The following is a 24963-nucleotide window of genomic DNA, read 5'->3' on the forward strand; positions in this document are numbered from 1 at the left end:
ACTGAATTTCATGGTTTTGAATCCTTTCAGTTTATGAGATATGTCAAGGATTTTGTTTGAATTTGAAACTTCATATGATGGATATTACTTGGAATATTGTATTCTTTTGTTTCAGAAACTGCTGTATATCAGATTTTATCAATGGAAATTGAGAAACATGAATTTTCAGGAAAATTTATAAGGTACATCTATCAGAAACAGACCAGAGGCAGTTTGTCTGCAGTTGAATGATCTGGAATAAAAATACAGAGAAATTTCAGTGTGATTTGCATAGGAAAGCTGGTAGATGATGAGAGGTTTACTAAGTTTTTGACATCTCTTGGATGTTTTACATTACTGATGAATTACTGTCATCAGGAAACATGCAAGAGAATCTGATTTTGATATAAACCAAACTTTTGATCCTAATGACAGTGGTCTGTACAACGCAGGTTTCAAATTCTTTGACAGCTTCATGCTTCAATTTGAATTCTCATTAATTCCACTTGCTCTGTCATCATTGCGCCATCGACAGCAGATTAAATTTTACTTACACACCAATGACTAAACACACGTTAGGCAATCACAGAGTGTAAGACTGTTTGACTGGAATCAGTTTTCATCAGGTCTCTAAGATGCGTCTGTCCATTATTAAGTAAATCATTTATCTAATTTGCTTGATTTTCCAAGTGAATTTGTACAGTAAATCAGGCAAAGATTCTCTTCATTTCAATTGGCTTGCAGACATTGTGAAGTGTCCTAGGGATGTAACTGGATGAAAATGCAAATTCCAGCGAGGTCTCTTATTCCATCATTCTTCTGTCTTTGATACAATTAAGTTGTGATAGAATATTGATTCTCATTTCCTTGATTTAGTTTGTATGCGCTCCAACCCACTATATTTTGATTTAGCTTTAAGTCTTCTTGATAAATAAAGTGCAACTACTAGAGCACAAACCCGATGCAATTAACTGCAACTCTGGTATTGGATTATTACTACTTATACCTTATCCTGGGTCACAGCTCTGGTATTGGAGTATTACAACTTATACTTTATCCTGAGTCACAGCTCTGGTATTGGAGTATTACAACTTATACTTTATCCTGGGTCACAACTCTCAGACTGGTATTGGAATATTACTATACTTATACCTTATCCTGGGTCACAGCTCTGGTGTTGGAGTATTACAGCTTATACTTTATCCTGGGTCACAACTCTGGCATTGGCATATTACTACTTATACATCTACTGTATTCTGGGTCACAGCTCTGGTATTGGAATATTACTATACTTACACTTTATCCTGGTTCACAGCTCTGGTATTGGAATATTAATATACTTATACCTTATCCTGGGTCTCAACTCTGGTATTGGATTATTTCTACTTATACCTTATCCTGGGTCACAGCTCTGGTATTGGATTATTACTACATATACCTTATCCTGGGTCACAGCTCTGGTATTGGATTATTTCTACTTATACCTTATCCTGGGTCACAACTCTGGCATTGGAGTATTACAACTTATACTTTATCCTGGGTCACAACTCTGGCATTGGAGTATTACAACTTATACTTTATCCTGAGTCACAGCTCTGGTATCTGAATATTACAACTTATACTTTATCTTGGGTCACAGTTCTGGTATTGGAATATTACAACTTATACTTTATCCTGAGTCACAGCTCTGGTATTGGAATATTACAACTTATACTTTATCCTGAGTCACAGTTCTGGTATTGGAGTATTACAACTTATACTTTATCCTGGGCCACAGCTCTGGTATTGGAATATTACAACTTATACTTTATCCTGAGTCACAGTTCTGGTATTGGAGTATTACAACTTATACTTTATCCTGAGTCACAGCTCTGGTATTGGAATATTACAACTTACACTTTATCCTGGGTCACAGTTCTGGTATTGGAATATTACAACTTATACTTTATCCTGAGTCACAGCTCTGGTATTGGAATATTACAACTTATACTTTATCCTGAGTCACAGTTCTTGTATTGGAGTATTACAACTTATACTTTATCCTGGGTCACAACTCTGGCATTGGAGTATTACAACTTATACTTTATCCTGGGTCACAACTCTGGCATTGGAGTATTACAACTTATACTTTATCCTGAGTCACAGTTCTGGTATTGGAGCGTTACTATACTTAAACTTTATTAAACTTAGGTCAAGGGCATTATGGCTTTTGATTTTAAAATTTTGTCAAGTCCATTTCTTTTTACTCTTTGACCTACTCCTAGGGTGACTTCACCATGCATGGACACATACCCTGGATAGGAAAACTTTATCAGAATTGGAAGTCTGTTTACATTAGTGTAATTTTCGAAGGCAAAATATTGCACATGTAGCCCATAAAGCAGATTAATAATTTTTGTGAATCTAACGGAACGGAATCCCTATGGACATGTTTTGTTGAAGTCATAGATGTAATATACTTTTCAAAAGAAATACTTTGAGAAATAAAAAGAACTTAGGGCACTTCATTTAATATCTTTTCTCTCAAAATCTACCAGACCAGAAGAAGCAAAAACTTAAGTGGGAAGCTCCCTTTTATAGTAAACATTCAGATTTATTCAGACTATGGTTTCCAGAGCAACAAGAGTACTTGACTTTACTTTGTCATATGTCATAGAAAGTACGAGGAAACATACATGATACCGAGTAACAATTCATTCTGTAGACCTTTTGTTACATAAAGGACTGTGTATTTATATCAGATTGAAAATGAATGAAAGGATTTGTATAGAAGCATGGGGCTCCATTGAGATGAATGTGTTTAATGAGGACTGTCCGACATGTTGTAATGGACCAAAGGTAGATTGAGAAAGGAACAGAGCAGAATCACCAGACTGGCTCCATACTGAGTACTGTAAACTCAAGTGTCTTCATTGTGTGGGAAATGCAGAATCTGGCAGAATTAAGGACTAATATTTTAGAATATTACATTATCAGGAATTGATTACAATCAGAGAAAATGAATTGGGGTGTTGTACTTTAGGCTTCCAAAGTTAATTCTACATTTAACATCACCTATAAAATTCAAAACCTAAGAGGGAGGGAGGAAAAAAATTAACAAGCAAATATTTTGAAAAAAATGTTTATTTTTTCAAAATAACCTATTCAGTACATAAAAAATACTGAGTAAATAGAGTAATACTGTGGAATCATTAGATTTCGTGGTGGCTCAATTTTCGTGGAATTCGTGGGTACCTCTCATCCACAAATTAAAATCCTTCACAAATTAATAAACTAGGGTTTCAATTTCAGATTTCCTTTTGTAGGTCAACTTTTCCTTTTTATTTTTAGGCCAAATTTAAAATAATGTTTGTTTGCCCTCTCCCTACTCAGGATGAAAAAATTGGGTTGGTAGTTAGGTGTGAAATTTTTTTCTCAGAAAATTTCAATATCAATGCTAATTTTTTAAAATCTATTGACCAGAATACATAATACAAAATAATTTCTTCATGGAGGTTAAAAAAATTTTTGAGTCAGGCCATTTTTAGCCAGCAGTCGGGAGAGGGCAACCAAACATTTTTTTAAGATGGCCTTATAGAAATATTTTAAGTTATATGACACTATTAAATAAAATCAAAATTATATACAGTTAAACTTCGTTATCTCGAAGTTGACTGGACCGTTGATGAACTTCGAGATATCCGGGGGTTCGACATATCGAGGGTTATAATTCAAATGAACTAAAATAACTAAGTGCCGTGAACGTGTACTTAATAGTATTCTATTCTGTATACGATTTCTTTAATATACATGTACATGTATTTAGCAATCAAAAAAAAAAATTACATCCTCTTTATAATTCACAAAATAAAAGGCTTGTATAATATGCACAGAAGTATAATCCTTCTACCAACGTGGCAAGTCAACCGCTGGCATCGTTTCCGATGTGTACATAACCAGATATCGTCTATGCATTGTAAATTTAAAACCGGTCGCTGTCAGAATAACGAAAACGAAATATACATTTTCTTTTATTGGAAAAACATGTTCAGACATGTAAAATCAGTTAAAAGAAAATTATTTTACCATAATAAAATCAAATGCAAAAGAAAAATCACACACTTTTGTCTAACAACAGAACAACACTGAATCACAGGACACTATAGCACAAGATTTTACTGTGGCACACGCTCACATGTTGGTGTGTACGGACGATTATAAATTCTGCACGCTCATTTAGGGAAAATAAATTCTAATTGCATCAAATTACAGAATTTTATTTTACTTCGATGTTTATGATTTTCACTTTCATATCCATAAACTTTGTATGCGCGCATATTTCACATAGCATTAAATAGCAATTATCAAGATAAACGTACCCAAGCCACAAAACAATTAACATGTCATCCACGCGTGTGCATTAGACTAATACACACAACCTTTGGCTTGCATAATTACAATCAAGGTAAGCCATACATACACTTCGTATAATTATCGCGCTATTATCTGTTGATCACAGGAACACAGGTAACCCGAGCGTGACAGACAGGTGGGTGTTACCAAAAGAGCATTCAGTTTACCTAACGGACTTGATCATCAGAGCGGAAAATTATCCTGACTTCGAGATAACGCATGTGATTTTAATGAATGGGTACACAATTTTACTTCGAGATAACCGGGGTATTCGACATTACCGTGTTCGACATAGAGGGGTTTATTTTAATCATTTATAAAGCAAATTTCGTCGGGACCGCGGTCTTACTTCGACATATCCGGGGTATTCAAGATATCCGTGTTCGAGATTTCGAAGTTTAGCTGTATCTCACTGTCTTATAAAACACCGACTGCGATTTCACACCACATTTTCTTTTACTACTGGAGGCAGAATTGTGCATGTCACTAAATGTAAAACTGAACGGGAACAGATACTATAAATTCTGAATTGTTTGTTTTTTCCAAAAACAGATTTCTCTTAAACCTATGTGCGGTTGTCTTTAAACTTATAATTAACTTTAGACAGCCTTATATTAAATTTTTATAAAAATCATTCATAGTGAGATGGGCCTACTGTCTGCCTGATTTTTGTAAATAAATAATTATACATGTATATAGAATAATCAAATTGTAATGCAACAAATACTGCAGCCACAATTGATTTTGCCTGTTGTACTGTTTCAGAGAAACTGCATGCTACTAGGGACTATACTACTAAAAAAAAAACCATTATACTAAGAGGGTACCATAATAAAGAAATTACACAAAGCAGAGACATAAATAACAATAATGTTTTTTATGTCTCTGCACAAAGTAATTCTCCAGTTACATGCCACGCATACTCAAAGAGAGATAAGCCATGCAGTTGGACTTATATTTTATACACACTGAATATAAACTTGTAGTAAAGAGACAAGGACCATCAATTTTGATTTAATTGTTATAAATGTAGTTCACTATATCAAATAAGTTTATTTTATGTTTTAAAAGCTACAAGGATTGACAATCACTTGTTGTAAGAGTGAATTCATTATAAGCGTGTTAGCTGTGTGTTTTTCTGTATACACTTTATTTATTTTTTTATTCTGCAGATGTCCCCTCCCCAGCATTTTTTTCTAATAAAAGAAAGAAATCCTTAAATTATACATACACATATTTTACTGTGTGTATATTTACAAACAGATTTATGACTATATGGATCAATCTCTTGCAAGTAAAAAAAAATGCTTTTAAAAAATTTCAGATAAAAAATAATTGGGTTGAATTTGTTTATTTTAGGATTCTTTTTAAGTATGTCAAGAGTGCATGTCTCTATATAAACAGCTCTGAACATGTTTTTTTTTTTACCTGTTCAGGTGTGAATAACTTAATTATTCTTCCTGCTTAGATAAATTGAGTTAATTAAAAACACTGCCGTAAATATGATAGCCACTGGAGTCAAGGGTTAATAAAAGAACTCTGTGTAAAGCCCTCTGTATTATAACAAGTAGGGGTTTATTTGTTTTGATGATTAGGCATGTTGTACATGAGCCTTACCTGGCCCCACCTGTAGAAATTTAAAAGTGGACTCTTCCTTTAAGTTTGGGGATGAATGGTTTGAATGCACTGTGCCTTGTGGGGGCATGTTAATTTTTTTTCTGTTGAGATGGGGGATTTAAACATTATGTAGGTTACCATGTCAGACCGTGACAGTTAAGAGGAGATAAAAAGTGAGGAGGAGCTGAATATTTTGGGGGGATCATACTATGACTATTGGAGGGAAAGCATGTGGTTCTATTAATAGTTTGATTTCAGTATGAGGGGGCTGCCTTGTCTGGCATACCTTGGGATTGTATTCATCTGTTTTCTCACCAGAGATGTTTGTGGACAAGGTAAAAAAGAAAATTCTCATCTGCCATGTATTTCTTTTTAAATTGACAGTAATTTTTTTTTTTAAAGAGAAAAAAAATATGTCAGCTAGTTCCCATAGCTATCAGCATACTCGGCACATTTATGCTTGCATTAGCTTGTAACCTGGAATCACTACCTTGTAAAATTCTTAGAATTTTAACTTCTAGCTATAGTTCATACAATGCATTAGAATGATATGTAATTTTTGTGATAATTACTGTAACTTTTCAAGTTATTCATGGAATCTAGGCAGCTCTTTATAATTGCCTTCTTCAAATAAATCTTATTTGTTTATCGATTGGTATGCAAACCCTTATCTATCTAAACCAGATATATAGGTCTACTGTTCAGAGCATATAAACTAAATAGCAACAGATAGGTACATGTACATTAAATCTACAGACAGAAGCTAATGAAGTAAAACTTGTCATTACCCAGAATGTCTCTTTCACTCTCTTAATTACTCTGAAGTACATTTTTATTGGGCCATATATTTCAAGTAAGACACCTACCTCTAGGATTTTTAATGTATACCTATAAATCTCTGACTCAAAGGGATTGGGACTATACTAACTTACTTTAATCATGACAAGGAATAGTTTTAACAACAGGTTTTTATTATCATTAGTGAATAAATTTAAGCTGAGGAAAAAGAATCAACTTTCATATTAAACTGCATGATAAATTCTGTATACACATAGCTGTGTTTATGTATTCAAGGTTTTCTTTTATGGCTATCAATATGTGAGAAAATGCTAATACAGTGTGTACATTTTAAGCAGTTAAATGTGCAAAAGGTATTTGAAATATTTGTCTATAATGCATCCACGCATATAAAAGGAAATTACAATGACAAAAATGCTTTGATGCATTTTAAAAATGTTGAATTTATTTAACAATGGCTGAAAGCTCATGTAGATCTTCACAAAAAGTAAATAAAATGTAAACAGGAATATGATATAATTTATAAGGACAGTGTTTAAAGTATGCACGTGCATTTTCTAAGACATGACTGCATGTACATGTATTCCTTCTGAACATGGCAGGTCACAGCTACATAAAGCTCCACATCTACAGGATAGACACTTAATGTTGCCAATTCTCCTTAAGTGCTGTAATTAATGATAACAGACATGCTCTTTACCCCCAGATACAAGTGCATGCATTCTGTTTGACAGAGTTGTTGACAGACATTGCAGATTAAGTGACACTTGAATTGTTGGTTGTTTCCTCTGGTTATTTTGGAATTAGGTGGTCAATGCAGGGTAGGCTTCTTCCATTGCTAGGGACCTTTGTATCAACAAATGCTACAACTGATTGTTAAAAATATAATACTGACATTGAAAAAGTGTCATGGCCTGGAAAATCAGTTACATCTATTGATCTAAGACATTATAGGGGGTATTTGTCCTCTAGATGAAAATCTTTGGAAGATCAGAAGTGAGATTTAATTTGCAATATGAGCTAAGTTCATCAAGAATTTTAAAACTCCATCTAACAATAAAAGGGTTTTAAACCTGAAAGTCTCTTTAAAAAAAATGACATTCCACTTCTATTTAGTTTTTATGATTTATGTATTTCTGCAGAGATAAATTATATGATTATTTACCAAGATGTCTAACTTACCATGCATATCCAAATTTCTCTCTAATTTTTACAATTTTATATATATATATATATTTACCTTTAGGTCAGAAATGTTGAATTAAATATGATGCATTATTTTTATAATGGACTGAGTTTTTGTGTAAGGAAATATATAATTTCTTTTATTGACTATTACAGCTAAGCCATATATAACTTCGAGTTCCCCTACTCAACTTCATCAGCTGCTAGGAGCCACAGTAAATTTATTTTGTCGAGCCAAGGGGACTCCCCCACCAGAGGTGGTGTGGTCGAAAAATGGCATTCCTCTGGTCAACTCCAAGCGTGTTACCATTGCACTAGACAAAGAGTCCGTTGAAATTCGAGATGTCCAGCGGTCAGATGGGGGGATCTACACATGTACTTTTACTAATTCCATGGGAGCGGTGTCTCAACGAATTGATCTCATTGTAGAAGGTAGTATGACTGTTTTACTCAAGTTAGCGTCTTTGACAGAGATTATACAACATGTTTACAACTACAGTCAAACCTTGTTATCTCAGACTCGATGGGACCAATAAAATACTTAAAGATATCCGAGGATTCCAGATATCCAGGGTAAAATACTCAAGGAATAAGCATTTGGGACTTTCAACTCACTTTGACATATCCATGGTATTCGAGACATCAGTGTTCGAGATACCGAAGTTCAACTGTATTTTCTCACTACAAACTATTTATGTTCTAAATTGAATAGACAGTATAAGAAGAATAATTTATAGCCAGTTTGATTCTTGTACATGTTGTATAGTCCAGGTCGTCTAGTTTCAACATATTGATCTCATTATTGGTGAGTCAAGCTTTTAATTCTTTTATAGGGTGTATGCCTTTCCCTGAGGTATAGTGATAATGCTTCAGAAGAGACCCCATACTGACAATATCATAGTTCAATAATAAATGATTTTGTTGTTAGAGAAATGCCACTAATCTCTCCATACAAGCTTTTATGAGATTCTTCTGTAAATCTGAGTATGTGATTTATCTATATAATTGTTAATTAGGCACAGGAAGCTATAAGCACACATTTCCCATTGTTAACTCTAAGACATTCCCACAGGTGCTATATGTTCTGATAGCCATATTGGTTTATTTTCATCTCTTTTAGCATATAAGATCTTTGAATCAAAAAGTGATACATTTCTGTCTTTTTGTAGGCGATGCCTACATTTTAAATGCTCCGTCAAATCGGACAGCTCTTAATACATTTCAGATCTGTCCTTTTTTTTAGGTGCTGCCTACATTTTAAATGCTCTGTCGAATTAGACAACTCTTGATACATTTCTGTCTTTTTTGTAGGTGCTGCCTACATTTTAAATGCTCCATCAAATCGGACAACTCTAGAGGGACAGAAAATTCAGTTTTCTTGTGGTGCTGCAGCATTTCCAAACAACATCACTTACCGGTGGTATTTTAAGAGTCGCAATGTTCTAACGTACAATGACAGTCGCTTGTCAGTGTACCCTGATGGTAAACTGGTTATTTCACCAGTGTACAAAAAGGATATGGGCTGGTACACATGTCGTCCTAGCAATGGTGTGGGGGAAGACCCAGAGGCTTCAGCATTTCTCAATGTCACTTGTAAGAAGCTTGACAAATTTCTAACAATATTGAATTATTTTGAATCTTGAAAATGACATAATAGACCATACCAAAGAGTAGGAGATCTCTTATTTGGAAGTTTTTGTATGATCTTAATTTTTTTTCAAAATTACCTCAGTGGGTTAGTTCAAAAAGGGTTTTGAATTAAATCAAAATTGAAATGCAATTACAATCTGCAGATGCTCCCAAAATTTTGGTGGATTTGATGCCTGCACAGGTAACCTGGGCTTTAGGATATGAGGAGAACCTGGACTGCCCAGTAGATGCCAACCCTCCGGTCAGGGAATTCAGCTGGAAGAAAAACACGTATCTGGTGTCCTTTAGTTCTGATCACATCACCCTCCTACCTAATGGGTCACTACTGGTCAAGAGTGTCCAGCACTCTGATGCTGGCGCTTACAGCTGTATGCCAGTCAGCTCCATTGGAAATGGTCCTTCCTCCCCGCTTGTACAAGTCATTGTGCAAGGTAATGGAGGCTTATCAGACAATGAACAACAGCCTGAAAAACAAAAGTTTATTTTCCCTGTATAGTCAATGTATAATTTTTCAACAATATTATTTGACACATAGACTTTCGATAAACTGCTAGGTGCATGTATATTCTCCTATTTCTTGGATTTTATACCTGTCCATCAATGATTCTAAGAGTAAGAGATCTGTGAAATTATTGCATACTGTTTATATTTAAAGATAAAGTGGAGTGAAGTTTTATGTAATTGCAAATATATATTATTCTAGAGATTAGTGTAACACTTTTTACAGATAGATATACTTAAGGACCCTCTCTACACTGCACCCTATTTTCAGGGTACTTTTGTGTAATTAGACTGACCCACCATTTGACATATAAATAGAATAAATTGTAATATGAACTGTATCACATAATTTAAAATAAATCCAAGTATTCTAAACATTATATTAGACCAAGATAGAGTATTTGAAAACTTTATTTGCATGTATTTTATCCATTTGAGTAAGTGAAGGCAATTTTTCTTTTCTATTACTTCAATGTCTTTGAAGATTTTTCCTGAATAAAAAGGCACGCTCCCTATATTAAAAATGAGTTAGTTAATTTCAAATTATCCTCCTTTATGTTATATAATTTTCTCAAAGTCCAAAAAACATTTTTCATCAGTGTATAGAGGGTCCTTAAGTTTGAACCATGATTTAGAAGTGATTTTCTACTCTGTCTTGCAGACCCCCCGAAGTTTATCTTCCGTCCAGAACCTCAGTACCTCAGAATCCCAGGGCAGGATGTGACCATGATATGTGGAGCCACAGGCAAACCTACTCCAGAAATACAATGGAGAAAGGTAAGTTAAGGCAGGATGTGGCAATGATATGTGAAGCCACAGGCAAACCTACACCAGAAATACAATGGAGGAAGGTAAGTTAAGGCAGGATGTGGCAATGATATGTGAAGCCACAGGCAAACCTACTCCAGAAATACAATGGAGGAAGGTCAGTCCACAGTACACTTACAAGGTAGTTCTCTAATCATTGTAACTAATTTGTCTTAAGTTTGAAAAAAAAATCTCATTCTGGATGAGTTAAGATTTTCACAGGGCTTGTGGATATCACACTGCCTTTATCTAGTGACGAGGAAAATATGTTACTTTCCTGGACTGGATTCATGTCATACTCCTAACAAAAATTCCCCAGTAAAGTAGTAATTATTTGATTCCCCTTAATTTCCAACATTTATTTATGTAGACTTGGCAATGAAAAGAAAAGTAAAAGCAGCATAAAAACAAAATGTTTGTGACTTTTCTGGTTGTTACTTTGGTTGTCTTTGGGGACTTAAAACAAGCCTGCTGTCCTACTGCAACATCACAGAGCATAACTGAGGCCTGTGCATCTGTGTGCATGTCTAAACCTGTAGGCAGCAACAGTAATGCAGACACAATAAAAATCAAATTTCAGTTTGTTTGATCTTCTTATAACTAAAAGAGATGCATTATATCTAAGGGTAAAAGCCTATCGATGGCTAGGTCAAAAGGTCAAGGTCAACAAGAATAGCAAAATTTTTATATTCGTAATGTTGTGAACGCTAATCAATTTACTAAGGGAAAAACTGCATTGCATCTGGGTTTTTTAGATAAAAGCACATGGGTTGTTTCTCTGCTGTGAGATTTCTTAATGAATTCAATTTTAGTTTCAATTACTACTGACAATCAGTTTTTAAATGTGAGAAAACAAAGATTGATTCTCAAAACAATGTTGCCAAAATACTTTTAAAAAAAAAATCAATCAATTTCTCACATTGCTTCAGTTACACCTTCCATTTAATGTTTTTTCACCTCTAGGTGACAGGTGTGTTAGACTTGTCAAAGAGTGGGCATGTCAAGCTAGAAGGTGGAAATTTAACAATCAGATCACTTGAAAAAGAGGACCACGGAAGATACGAGTGTCAGGCAGAAAATGAAGTGAAAACAATCGTAGTCGGCACAGACCTTATCATACAAAGTATGTCCTTACAAAGTGGACAGATTTTATTCTCTTGTATTCATATCATAATTGAAATCTAGGATATAACATATGTATATTCACATAGGTATTCTTTGACAAGCATTTGTAATAAGTGCCACAATGATGATTTTTATAAAAAATAATGTTATGTCAAAAAAACCTACATGTATATTGACTTTGATGTTCCAGTGACCACCCCACATGCTCCGTACAATGTAACAGTCATTCCTGATTGGTTCAGTGCTAGGATTAGTTGGATTCCAGCGTACAATGGAGGAAATGACCAGTTTTTTATGATATGGTAATACTTAAAAAGCATTGATTTGCATGTAATTTAAAAAATGCACAAGGATTTGCTTGAATCGACCATCATTTTTCACTTTTGTAAGTCGGACACTATGTAAAACTATGGTTTTGATTCACATTTACTAGAAACAGAAATTTTGTTGTGTATTTATAGGTATCGTAGTGTGAATGGACAGGTAGCCCAATGGTCAACAATGCAGGTTATCCCCAAGTCAGCCACTGTCTTCACTGTCTATGGACTGACACCCGATACCTTGTACGAGTTTAAGGTCCTCTCCAGAAATAATTTAGGATCTGGAAACTTCAGTGAAATTGTGCAAGCTAAAACAAAAGGTCAGTCTACAGTTCAGCAGCAAATTCCAGCATTCTCCTTTAAATCATTAGGATTTTTAAAGATCAGATGTTCCAAAAAATTCAAAGAAAATTCAGCTCTTCAATTATTTTGAAGTCATTTGGATGCTTTACATATTCTTGGTAATTATGACATCCTTCAGCTCAAGATGTTTTGTTGACATAATAAATATTAAGAAAAAGACTGGAATGTTAACTGCATTATGAATTTATATTGCTTTTATATTTTGGCTTTTTCACCAGATTTGCTAACAATACATAAACCACTGTCAATTTTTCCAGCTTGTATCTATATCACACCAAAAACCATTTTACATGTAAATTGTAATGTGTTTGATGAAATGTAACCAATCAGCTTTAAGCTTATATTTTTTTAATGTGTTTGAGGAAATGTAACCAATCAGCTATAAGCTTGTACTTTTGCTGACTTTACATGCTAACAGGAAACACTACCAAAACCACACCAAGATCACCTGGTACATTTTTATCTGGTCAATCACTTGCACACCTTTTCTAACCCTCACTTTTGTAGTTTTGTTGACAGTTCTTGACCAACACCGTGTATCTTGCGTCCTGTTTGTATAAACTTGTGTTTTTCCATGCCGTTTTCTCTTTGTATATTGGTTATCTAAAACTTGAAGCTAAATTTGATAATGAGCTACAGAGCCACCTTATTGAGCTGAATGTTTTTTTTTTTTAAAGTTGATAATCATCTCATTAAACTTTGATGTAAATTTGATTGTCATGTTGTTCTGTCTTTGTTGTTCTGTCTAACAACATAAATAAAATGTTTGTTGTTTTTTAGCTCACCTCAACGAAGTTGGGGGAGCTTATGTAATACCCTCGGCGTCGGCGTCAGTGTCCCAGGTTAAGGTTTTTGGAGCAGTTTTCTTTTCAAGTACTTCTATGGCCTATATTAGTCAGAGATGCATGGAGGATGCTTCTAGTGTGTTTCATTGTACCAGTCAAGGTTTCAGATGCTGCAATTTCAGCTGAAGAATGACCAGGTTAATGTTTTTGGAGCAGGTTAAAGTTTTTGGAGCAGGTTAAAGTTTTTGGAGCAGGTCTCATTTCCAAGTAACTGTAAGCCCTATATTGACCAAACTTGCATGGATGATACATCTAAGGATGCACACTACTGAACTTGCTTCGGATGCTGGATCTGACCTACATTTTCTGGATGAGTGACTAGGTTAAGGTTTTTGGAGTAGATCTCATTTCCAAGTAACTATAAACCCTATATTGACCAAACTTGCATGGATGATACATCTAAGGATGCACACTACTTGACTTGCTTCGGATGCTGGATCTGACCTATATTTTCCGGATGAGTGACTAGGTTAAAGTTTTTGGAGCAGATCTCATTTCCAAGTAACTAAAAGCCCTATATTGACCAAACTTGCATGGATGAAACATAAAAGGATGTACACTACTGGACTTGCTTCAGATGCTGGATCTGACCTACATTTTCCGGATGAGTAACCAGTTTTAAGTTTTTGGAGCAGATCTCATTTCCAAGTAACTATAAGCCTTATATTGACCAAACTTGCATGGATGATACATCTAAGGATGCACACTACTTGACTTGCTTCAGATGCTGGATCTGACCTATATTTTCCAGATGAGTGACTAGGTTAAAGTTTTTGGAGCAGATCTCATTTCCAAGTAACTAAAAGCCCTATATTGACCAAACTTGCATGGATGATACATTTAAGGATGCACACTACTGGACTTGCTTCGGATGCTGGATCTGACCTATATTTTCCGGATGAGTGACCAGGTTAAAGTTTTTGGAGCAGATCCCATTTCCAAGTAACTAAAAGCCCTATATTGACCAAACTTGCATGGATGATACATCTAAGGATGCACACTACTGAACTTGCTTCAGATGCTGAATCTGACCTATATTTTCCGGATAGTGACCAGGTTAAAGTTTTTGGAGCAGATGTCATTTCCAAGTAACTATAAACCCTATATTGACCAAACTTGCATGGATGAAACATAAAAGGATGTACACTACTGGACTTGCTTCAGATGCTGGATCTGACCTACATTTTCCGCATGAGTAACCAGGTTAAAGTTTTTGGAGCAGATCTCATTTCCAAGTAACTATAAGCCTTATATTGACCAAACTTGCATGGATGATACATCTAAGGATGCACACTACTTGACTTGCTTCAGATGCTGGATCTGACCTATATTTTCCGGATGAGTGACCAGGTAAAAGTTTTTGGAGCAGATCTCATTTCCAAGTAACTATAAACCCTATATTGACCAAACTTGCATGGATGATACATCTTAGGATTCACACTACTGGACTTGCTTCAGATGCTGGATCTGACCTATATTTTCCGGATCTCATTTCCAAGTTACTATAAGGCCTATCTGAAACAAACTTGCATGGATGATGCATCAAGGGACGAACAATCTCAAAACTTGCTTCGGATGCTGGATTTGACTTACATTTTCTGAATGAGTGTCTAGTTTTAAGTTTTCAGATTAGTCCATTCCCAAGTAACTGCAAGCCCTATCAGACCAAAATTGCATAAATGTTGCATCTAGGGATGCACACTCCTAGATTATTAGTTTAGTATGGGACTTTGCCTTACTTAAAGACAACATTCGTTGAGGTGAGCTCTGTAATCTCTGATTACCTATGTTTCTGTGTTGTCCCTGTCTGACAACAGAGGTAAATGCTTTGTTGTTTTTTCTTTTGGTTTAATCTCATGCATGTTAAATTTGTCAATGATCTGGCATAATTTGCTGAAAATATCTTTAATTTGCATACTAAAATTGCCAAAATGTTATAAAGATAAAACTTTTCACTTGTCATTTATCCATATATTTATATATATTATATTATATTATATCCATAGAAATACATCAAACGAAATGTCTTTTATGTAGTTGGTAGTTGTTAAAAAAAAAAAAAAGAAAGTGGGGAAAAAAGATCATCACTTAACAAGTTAATATAAACATCAAAATTATATCCATATCAACAACATTTTGTAAGATGTCAAGTCAATTTTGAGTATGGCTCTAGATGGACCTTGAAGCTTTTGCATGGCTAAGCTTTCTGAATCCTAGAAAGCATTGTAAGCCAAATGTTGTATATGTGTTTAGATACATGTACTGTGATTTGATGTATTGGTTGGGCATCTGCTATATTTTGCACTCTCATGTTGTAGGGGATGAGGCTAAGTTACCCACTGCTCTGCCCACAGATTCCTCAGGGCGGACCTACTATCCTATAATTAATAAAAGTATTGGTGAGTTAACAAGTCACAATGAAATGTCTTATTGCAAAGCTTCCTGAACTGGTTTAAACTATCTCAATGTAAATATTTTTTTCTGGTTTAGGTGCTAGACCTCCACCCCCTAGAAATGTAACAGCGAGAATTGAGGACTCCATTATTCGGATCTTATGGCTGCCTCCTCATACAAACATGACATTATATTACTACATAGCAGAGAGGTCCACAGATGGCCAGAAGTGGGAATCCTTTGACGAGAGAATCAAAGTGCCTTATACATTCTTCATTTGGCGAGATGCTCTCCCAAACGTTGAGTACTATTTCCGAGTGTACTCATACTCTCTGACCGCCTACAGTGTCCCCAGTGAGGTGGTCAGGATCAGGACTCCACCAGCAGAAAGTAGGTTCATTTGGTCGAAAGTGTGTTGATAAATATGGCTTTTTAAATTCAAATTTAGTCTTTGTTTATAACCTAGTTCTGAAAACTGTTTAAAGTTTAGGGGCTGTCTGATTTCTAATAGCAGTAGTGATTCTTATAGCTTCATAAAAAAGACAAAAAAAAAACCTAGCAACTAAGCATGATATGTTGATGTATTATATGTGTTCACTGAGCTGTGAGTAGCTGTGAGTTTATAATCTTCCAGTAGCCTCTGTTACAATTTGTTTCCTTGCGTGAAGCCTCTAACTGTGTGACTGTTATTATCTCCGTTTGCTGTTTTAGTTTTTGGACAGAGTGGACAATATGTCAGCCTATCCACTGAGCGGTTTACCACAATATCTCCCCAATCAAAACACGGTATAGCATTGCTATTTCTCATCGGCCTGCCTTGATAACAAACCTCACATATTCGCTTCATTTGTTTATTTCCAACCAGTATTTTCATAGCAAACATTTCATTTCTGCAACTTTTTCTGCACCCTTAAATGTGTAGAATGAATGTAAAAAAAATTTGATTGTTTTATTTGAGTAATTTACTGTCTTTGTAAGTTAGAGAGTTACAAATTCATTTATTTCCAGCTATCTGCAATATTTATAAAGTCATAATGTCTTTAGGGAAGACTAAAAGTTAAGCATATTAGTTATTTCTTAATCCTTCATAAACAGCTGATTTAAAGCCTCCACTCTACAACTTGTAATTGTGTCAAGATTATAGTCAAGTACTAAGGAAAGGTTGTTTTTATCGCAATCATTCTTTGGAAAAGGGATTGTAGGATTTACTAGGTATTTGGTATTAACTCTTCGTATGTAATTATATCTGTATATAGTGCACTCCTGGTAAGTACATGGTATTTATATAATCTCCATATCACTGCAGCTGTAAGCAGAATAATTCTGATTGTATTTTATGTGAAATAAGATGGAAATAATACTTTAGGAGGTAATCATCATTTAATTAGTTAAACTTCATTTTAATACAATATTACTGACATCAATACTAACTAATAATATAATTTTTCTTCCTAAACAGAATTTGTTGATTTAAATAAAAATGTAATTAAACTCCTTTTTATACTCTGTAATGATTAATGATTTTGTTTTATAACAGAAAGATGTGTATAATTTTTTTTCATCAGAACTAATTTGAAAAGATGCTTATATAATGGGATTATTTATAACTTAAATAATATGGGAATGGTGTGTGTTTCTGATTCAGTGTGTAACTGTCATGGATTCTATTCAGGTGTGCACATTGTGTGGGAAGAATATGGCAGAATTTCTGTTGTTAATTAGATTTAATTGTGTTTTAGTGTACAATTTTTAAATGTGTTGATTAAAGTCTTTAAAATTTATTTGCAAAATTTCCAGTGTAGTAGTTATAACTGTACTTTTCTGTTATTTAAGTTGAACAAAGTTTTTAACAAAAGAAAACATTTGTCTAAATATTTCTATTTTCACAGCCATATTTAATTGGAAAAATGTTCATGGTTGACAGCTTTCAAAGTAGTGGCTAGATATTCTCATTTAGGTGTCAACAAAGTTACATCACTCTTGTTGGTTTGAACACCTATTAAGTAATTAGTGCAGTATGATTTAAATACTTGTAAAGAAAAATTCCTACAGTTATGTCTGAATTGAATTGTGTCATAAAAGAATTGTAATAAAAGTTGTGTAGACTTTGTCTTCACTGGTCAGAACTAACTTGAGAGTAAGAACACTTGTTTGTGACTTTTTTACAGAGTCAGATTTTTTCCTGTCGCAGGCCGAGATAGGAGGAATTGTGGGAGCTCTCTTGTTTCTTCTGATCACCGTTCTCCTAGCGGTGGTAGGGATCATCTGTAACAAGAGGAGACAGAAGCCAGACAAGTTTGGTAAGCGGGTCATACAAATTTTTATGTACTATTGTAACAGTTTAGTAATACATTTCAACACAGCGAGTCAGTGCAATGGCAGTTAAAAATATTCAAGGTTCTTTATGATTTCACTAACTTGAGTCCCAGGACTCACAGTTTTTGAGGTTGAGTCCCAGCCAAATTTGATGTGTCCCAGAAAAATTAAGTTGAGTCCCAATTGAGTATCTTTCTATCCAGACAACAAGAAAAACCCATTTCATGTTCATTTTATGCACAAATTAAAAGTTAAATGGTTAAATGTCCAAGCTTCTTCCCCAAATGTAACGCAACCCATAATTATTTGCTTTTTTGTAGTCAATAGTTAAATAGAAAAGTCAATTTAAGTACTCTATATATATGTAGTTAACCAAATTCACAGATGTCATATGCAATGGAACTTAACTAATCCTATGGTTGGTCTACTGTGGGAGAAATTCAGGAGATAATCAAGCCACATAATGTAAACAAGTATTAATTAGGGTTTCTACATTGAATACAAGACTCCTATTTGTGAAAAACTGCTATGATGTGTTTCCAACAACAGGAGTTGGGGATGCAATTTCATGGACTAGCCTTATAATCTTTAAATAACCAATTACCATATCCTTGTGAAAAAGGCGAATAAATATGGGAAAAAAAGTGCTTGTTCAATGTTGTAGATAAACTAAAACATTCTATTTACAATCAGACAAATCTCAATATTTAAAATAATATATCCTATTTTTTCAAAGTCAAAACTTGCAAATTTCTTGTTAACATGGACACATCCACTGACAAGTCAGCTGATGATGGCTTTTGACATTGTGTCACGATTAATTTTACTGTCACAGTGTACATTACACCAATTTTTGCGATACTGAGAACCCTGAAAAAATTATACTGTATACTTGTAGAATTATCATTATGAGTTTGTATAAAGAATTTGGAAACTTTAAATTAAGCCCTTCACATTCACTGTAAAGCCTGTTTGAATTTTTGTTGTTTAGTAGCTGTACTGTAAATATTCTACATCAGACTCCATGCCAGTCTGTTTTCTTTTGGACTTCCAATACAGAAGATTTTTATTGCAGTTATGTTCTTCCTGGAAATTATTGGAGAATCACTTCTCCTCACTAAAATGGAATTTTATGTAATTCTGACAATCCTCTACCAGGAGAAAGAGACAATGTAAACGGAATTCAAGCAAGTTTAGTAAAATAACATAAAAGGAAAAAATTTAAGACAGTTAAAAATCTGTAAAGTCATCAGAAATCATAGAGTTATTTCTCTTGGCAGAGCATACACATTATTTTTTATATTTTTTTTTTTAGGAAACGTGAAATATATTGGACCTGCAGATGAACTAGACACCCGTCCACATTACAGAGGGTAGGAAATCTTTATTCCACAAGTGTTTTTAAGAAAACATAAAATCTCAATCAGAATAAAAGATCAATGATTAAATTGAATGTTTCAATTAATTAAAACTAAACTGCTTTTCTTCCAAACTAATGTAGAACAAAATTGAAAAATCTAAGGACTTACTGAAAATGTACTTCAGTGACTCTCTACAATAGAAGAGTGTTTAGCATGACATACAACATAAATCATTGTTTGTTGATTGTAATCTAAGATCCACTACGGCAGAGTCTCAGCGCTAAGCAATATATTACTTGATATTGGAAGTTGGGAGAGAGATTTAGCCTGATAAGGCAAAGTCAAATGACAATAAACAATGGTTATGTCATACAGTATTCTTTTTGTAAATCAGAGTTCCTGAGACAAGTGTTTTAGAGTAACCGTAACAAAAACCTACAATAATTCAGTTTGTAAATCAGAGTTCCTTAGACAAGTGTCTTAGAGTAAGTGTAACAAGAACCTGCAATAATTCAGGTTTCCTTTGTTAATGCGACCACAGGAGGGACAAGAAAGGTTTAGTAGATCTTCAGTATCCCTGGGTCCCCTGCTACTTGGACCTGCATGTTACAACATTGTTTTTTTTTTTGTTTTTGTTTTTGTTTTATAATCCTTGAAAATCAATGTGACATCTTGTATTGATTTTGTGTCTGTCTAATTTGTTTCTGGTATAGCTTTCTTGTGTTTCATTTTTTCTTAAAAAAAGAAAACCTGAATTAAATCGAATTATATTTTAATTTTGCAGTTTTATTTGCAAGGATATTTTTTTTGGCTTACATTTGATTGGAAAAAGTGCGAGATGGCAATTAATATCAGTTTGTAAAGAATGAAAAATATTTTACAGTTTTTCTGTTCTTGAAAAGTGCATGGCTTAAAAGTGCATTTCTTTTAATATTTTCACTACCACATTTAATGATTTTTTTGACAGAATAATAACAGATATTTGATTAAAATTTTGTTTTATAAAGCCAATTTCTGTAATGAAAATTAAAATTTCATAATGTATTTATTACATAAACACAAATTGTTTCCACAAATTTTATGAATGAATGAATGAGAAAGGATTGATTTGGTTAGAAGGAATTTCTAACAAATCTTTTTTTTTCAGTGAAAATACATCAGAATGGAGTGGCAGGGGGTCACCACCACCATCGTCATCAGGAGGAGGAGGAGCTAACTCTCTGAGGCGGATCCCCATTGCCAACGGAATTTACATCTTGCCTGACACCCAGGAGATCCATAGAGACCAGGACATGATCGCTCAGGAATACATGGCAGAATCTCAGCTTTACGACCCTCATCAGTACATGTATAACTCCGATAAAGGGTATCTGTTGCCCAATTCTGCAGGTCATGACCCTGGAGACTGGGAGGGGCTTGATGGTGACCTTAACAGGTCAAAGCTTGACTCTAGAAACACTTCACATAGTGTATGGAAAAATCCGGCCAAAGGGAAATACCCACTTTATTCTGGTTATTACAGTGACTATGACTCTAGTTTTCAGTCTCCTACATTTGAAGGAGATGATCATACCTATGTAAATGTGCCATCTCCTCATTCCAGTGAACAGCAAGTTCCCGACACATCATTTCAGTCTCATCCTCACTCATCAGGCTATCATGGAAGTTATGTTGACGATGATGATGAAAATGGCTTTGTACCAAAGAGACCTCCCCTTCCGAAAGAGTACCAGAGAATTGCCTCTGGAAGATCCATTTCTATGTATGATCCACTTTATGAAAATGTGAATTCTTCTTTTGCTGATGATGTGTTCCTACCTCCTACTCAAGACTTTCCAGGTAGACATTCACTGCCTCGACACAGCTCAATGAAGCCCTCCTATCAGACCTACCTGACTGGTGACCCCACAGAGGATGATGGAGGATTCACCCAACCATTTGGTGCTGAGGATATTTCATCTGTGATGCCATCTTTCAATGAATCTTTCAGTGGTACCAGAGACAGATTTGCATACCCTCCTTACAAGGACACAAATTCTAGAACTCTGCTAGAACAACCAAATTGGAGTGGTGCTGAAGTAAATAATTATCCATTATCTACTAGTGAAAGATATTCAAGACCAAAGAGAAGAGAAAGTGATATTAGATTCAGGTCACGCTCCAGTGATCATGCCTATGATGATACAAGACATTCCTTTTTATCTGATTCGTATGACTACCCTGATGATACCACAGTAAGACACATATCCCCAAGCAAAAGATCTCCCAAAAATGACTTCTCCTTTGGTCCTTCACAGTATACTAGGGATCAACTCCAAGGAGCAGTCGAGAAAATTCGGAAAGGTCCAAGAGCTCGAAGATCCAAGTCTGCTGGGCGTCTTCCATCTCAGGAAGCAAATTTCCCATACTCATATTCTCCACAAGTTGTTCCAAATCTTAGTTTTACTCCAATGACAGGGGCAGGGTATAGTCAATATGATGATCACCCGAGACAAAGATACTCACATGAAATAGCTCCCTTTAAAGGTGAGAGGGGTAGTCGATCAAGTGTGAACAGTTCTGGCAGAGGAAGTCTTGGAGCAAGGCATCGTTATCCAACAGAACCTCGATCTTATGCTCCAGATGATCTTACTCCAGATTCTCTCAGTAGTGGAAGGGGAAGTCGAAACACATCACAAGCAACAGGGTCCTCTAAACATTCCCACATCCCTCGAAACTCTCTCAGTTCATACGCTTCTCCACAAGAACATGACCTCAGCCAAGATTCCTCTCCATTCCTTGATGCCACTGGAAGTCTCCAGAAGGATACGTCTGCAGATGATAATTACGAGTTTGACTCATTACAAGCCTTGGAGGCTGATCTCATAAACACTCTCCGCAGCTATCCATTAGCCAATCAAAGTGAAGATCTTAGGATGGCTATTGAAAGTGGCCTGAATACTTCAGACTTTTATGATAATTTGTATCCAAAGCCAAGAGTTGAAAGTCAATATGACGATTCAGAGGCTAGATTTGAGAAGCTTCGTCAAGAATTTCATCAGTTTCGTCGTAAGCAACAAGAAATCTCTCAACAAACACGTCTGGCCATGGATAGTGATATGCTGTAAATTGTATTCATCCCATTCCATTCATGATGTAAATATTTACCTGTTTCTAAAACAAGAAAAATCGTATCTTCAATATGTCTACTTTACTTGAAAGTGTTTTGTGCTTTCAGAAATTGACATTTCTCTGTTTTTAGGTATAGCTTTCAGTGTTCAATGATATTTTGTTAATGATTTGTGAGTGCTTTAAAAAGCCAATTGTGTGCATGAGTAAGTGGATATTTTAAGAAACATTTTTGATCTCGGAAGTGTTAGCCTGTCATGGCCATACAAGATATGGGTATTTATGATCACTTTTTATTCCAAACTGTTTTGTTTTTTATTGCACACCAGTGATGTCCATGACTGATTTTTAAGTGCACCTGTTGGTCTTGTTGTTTTGTCTGTTTTCACAATTAATTGTTATAATCTGGTTCATGGAACCAAGACGGTAAGAATTCCATTGGTATTTGTTGTAACTTGTAACACATATCAGAACAAGGCTTAAGAGATTTGTTTTAAATGTTAAATTTTTTTTTTTTTGAGATTACCTGTAAAATGAGTCAAATTTTTAAAGATGAAGTAATTTAAAATTTGTGATGTTCTACCGGCTTTGAAAATTTCCTTCCTTGATATTTTTGGTTACCTGAAGAAAAAAAAATTTAGTGCAATGTTTTCTAACTATAATTGATTGACATATAAATGTATCACAAATAAATTTTGATTTTTGGGAATACGACACATGCAAGGCATAAGTCAAGGTCAGTCTATGGTCTTGATTTCTGTGTTCTGAATGCAAGTCTCAACTTCGATATCTTGAACCCTTAATATGTAGACATTTTGTCCCTTCATGTTGTAGATATCAAGTTTACCTTAAGCTTTATCAATTGTCTTAAAGTATTTTATCTTTTTTTTCTTTAATGGCAATCTTGTTTTATTTTATACCAAATGAATTGGGCAGCAATTTTAGATATATATATAAATCACTATTTCTTTGTACTTCATGGTAGATTTTTAGCTCAGTCTATGTTTATGTTAACTATGAACACTTTTTCTTTAGATTTTACATGAATTCCTTCAGCATTTTGTCACAATTACCTATTTTTATTACACACTACATATCTATTCAATTGTTGCACATGTGAATATTGCGAGGAAATCTTCATATTTATTTAATGTATGGTTGTATGCATCAATTGTGAGATGTATGATATCTCTCTGCCATTTTTTTTTTAGCTTGAACATGATATAAAACCAAATATTTGAAAAGAAATAAAATTTCTTGAGAAATCAGTCATGATTTGTTGGTTTCTGATGAGTGTCAGAATTCCAATGAAGTCTTGGCATTGCCTTTTTTCATCACGATAAGTACTTCAAAATTTGCTATCTGTTTTCAACCGTCTGTCAGTCGTAAACTTTTGAACATTTATAGCTTCTTTCCTTCTACCACTCAACCAATTTCAACCAATTTTGGCATATAGCATCAATTGGTGAAGGGGTACAAAAATTTTGAATTTCATGGTCCCTGCCCCCCCCCCCCCCCCCCCCCCCCCCGGGTGGGGCTAAAACCATCAAAATTAGTGCTATCTTAAAAAATCTTTTTTACTCCTGGACATCATGCAGTGATTTTAATAAACATTGAGTCCTCTACCAAAACTGTGAAATTCATGACCCCAGGGGTTCTGGGGTTAGGGTGGGGCGCTTATGATATTTAGTGGAAAGAAATAAATCCTTTAAAAATCTTCTTCTTTCTCTGTGTACATTGTATAAAGCAGATAAACAAGGTGTATGGTTATGATGATCAAGGGTGCCTCTTCCAAAATTGTGAAATTTGGGGGAGTGGTTCTGCAGAAAGGTGAGGAAGGGGCTCTTGATTGTATATTGAAAGTGCTTCATTTCTTTGAAACTCATTTCTTCTCCTGGGTATTTAGCAGATAAACCAAGTTTAAATCTATAATGAGGAAGGGTGCTTCTTCCAAAATTATGAATATCTGAGGCTCTGGTGTAAGGGTGGGGCTCTATTGATCAAATAGTGAAAGTGCATAAATTCTTTAAAATCTTCTCTCACCCTATAAAGCAGATTAAGTAGGGGCATGGTTATGATGAAAAGGATGCCTATTTCAAATTTGTGAAATTGTGGCCCCAGGGGAGGGGTTCTGCAGGAGTGAGGGGCTCTATTGATTATATAGTAAAAGTGCATTATTTCTTTGAAAATCTTCTTCTCTGC

The 24963-nt window shown here is 34.7% G+C and overlaps 1 protein-coding gene across 6 annotated transcripts in view; it reads left to right on the forward strand.

The window, feature by feature from the left end:
- LOC133173705 (uncharacterized) overlaps positions 1-24031 on the forward strand; it is a 71000-nt gene extending 46969 nt beyond the window's left edge. Inside the window, exons 1-16 of one of the 6 annotated variants that reach the window (XM_061308722.1) lie at positions 6080-6323; positions 8128-8403; positions 9283-9564; positions 9765-10052; positions 10784-10899; positions 11893-12052; positions 12245-12356; positions 12516-12694; positions 13156-13188; positions 15901-15981; positions 16073-16366; positions 16688-16762; positions 18145-18276; positions 19608-19665; positions 20170-20208; positions 20801-24031. In XM_061308722.1, the coding sequence (XP_061164706.1) occupies positions 6248-6323; positions 8128-8403; positions 9283-9564; positions 9765-10052; positions 10784-10899; positions 11893-12052; positions 12245-12356; positions 12516-12694; positions 13156-13188; positions 15901-15981; positions 16073-16366; positions 16688-16762; positions 18145-18276; positions 19608-19665; positions 20170-20208; positions 20801-22760 (4161 nt within the window). In that variant the 5' untranslated portion in view covers positions 6080-6247 and the 3' untranslated portion in view covers positions 22761-24031. Of the gene's footprint in view, positions 1-6079; positions 6324-8127; positions 8404-9282; positions 9565-9764; positions 10053-10783; positions 10900-11892; positions 12053-12244; positions 12357-12515; positions 12695-13155; positions 13189-15900; positions 15982-16072; positions 16367-16687; positions 16763-18144; positions 18277-19607; positions 19666-20169; positions 20209-20800 lie in introns of those variants that run through there. The other 5 variants (XM_061308718.1, XM_061308720.1, XM_061308721.1 and 2 more) reach the window with 5 other exon arrangements.
- The last annotated feature ends 932 nt before the right edge of the window (positions 24032-24963 follow it).

This window comes from Saccostrea echinata, unplaced genomic scaffold (assembly GCF_033153115.1).
Source record: "Saccostrea echinata isolate AGI-Se365-2 ecotype Australia unplaced genomic scaffold, CSIRO_AGI_Sech_v1 ptg000056l, whole genome shotgun sequence".
Classification (NCBI taxonomy): domain Eukaryota; kingdom Metazoa; phylum Mollusca; class Bivalvia; order Ostreida; family Ostreidae; genus Saccostrea; species Saccostrea echinata.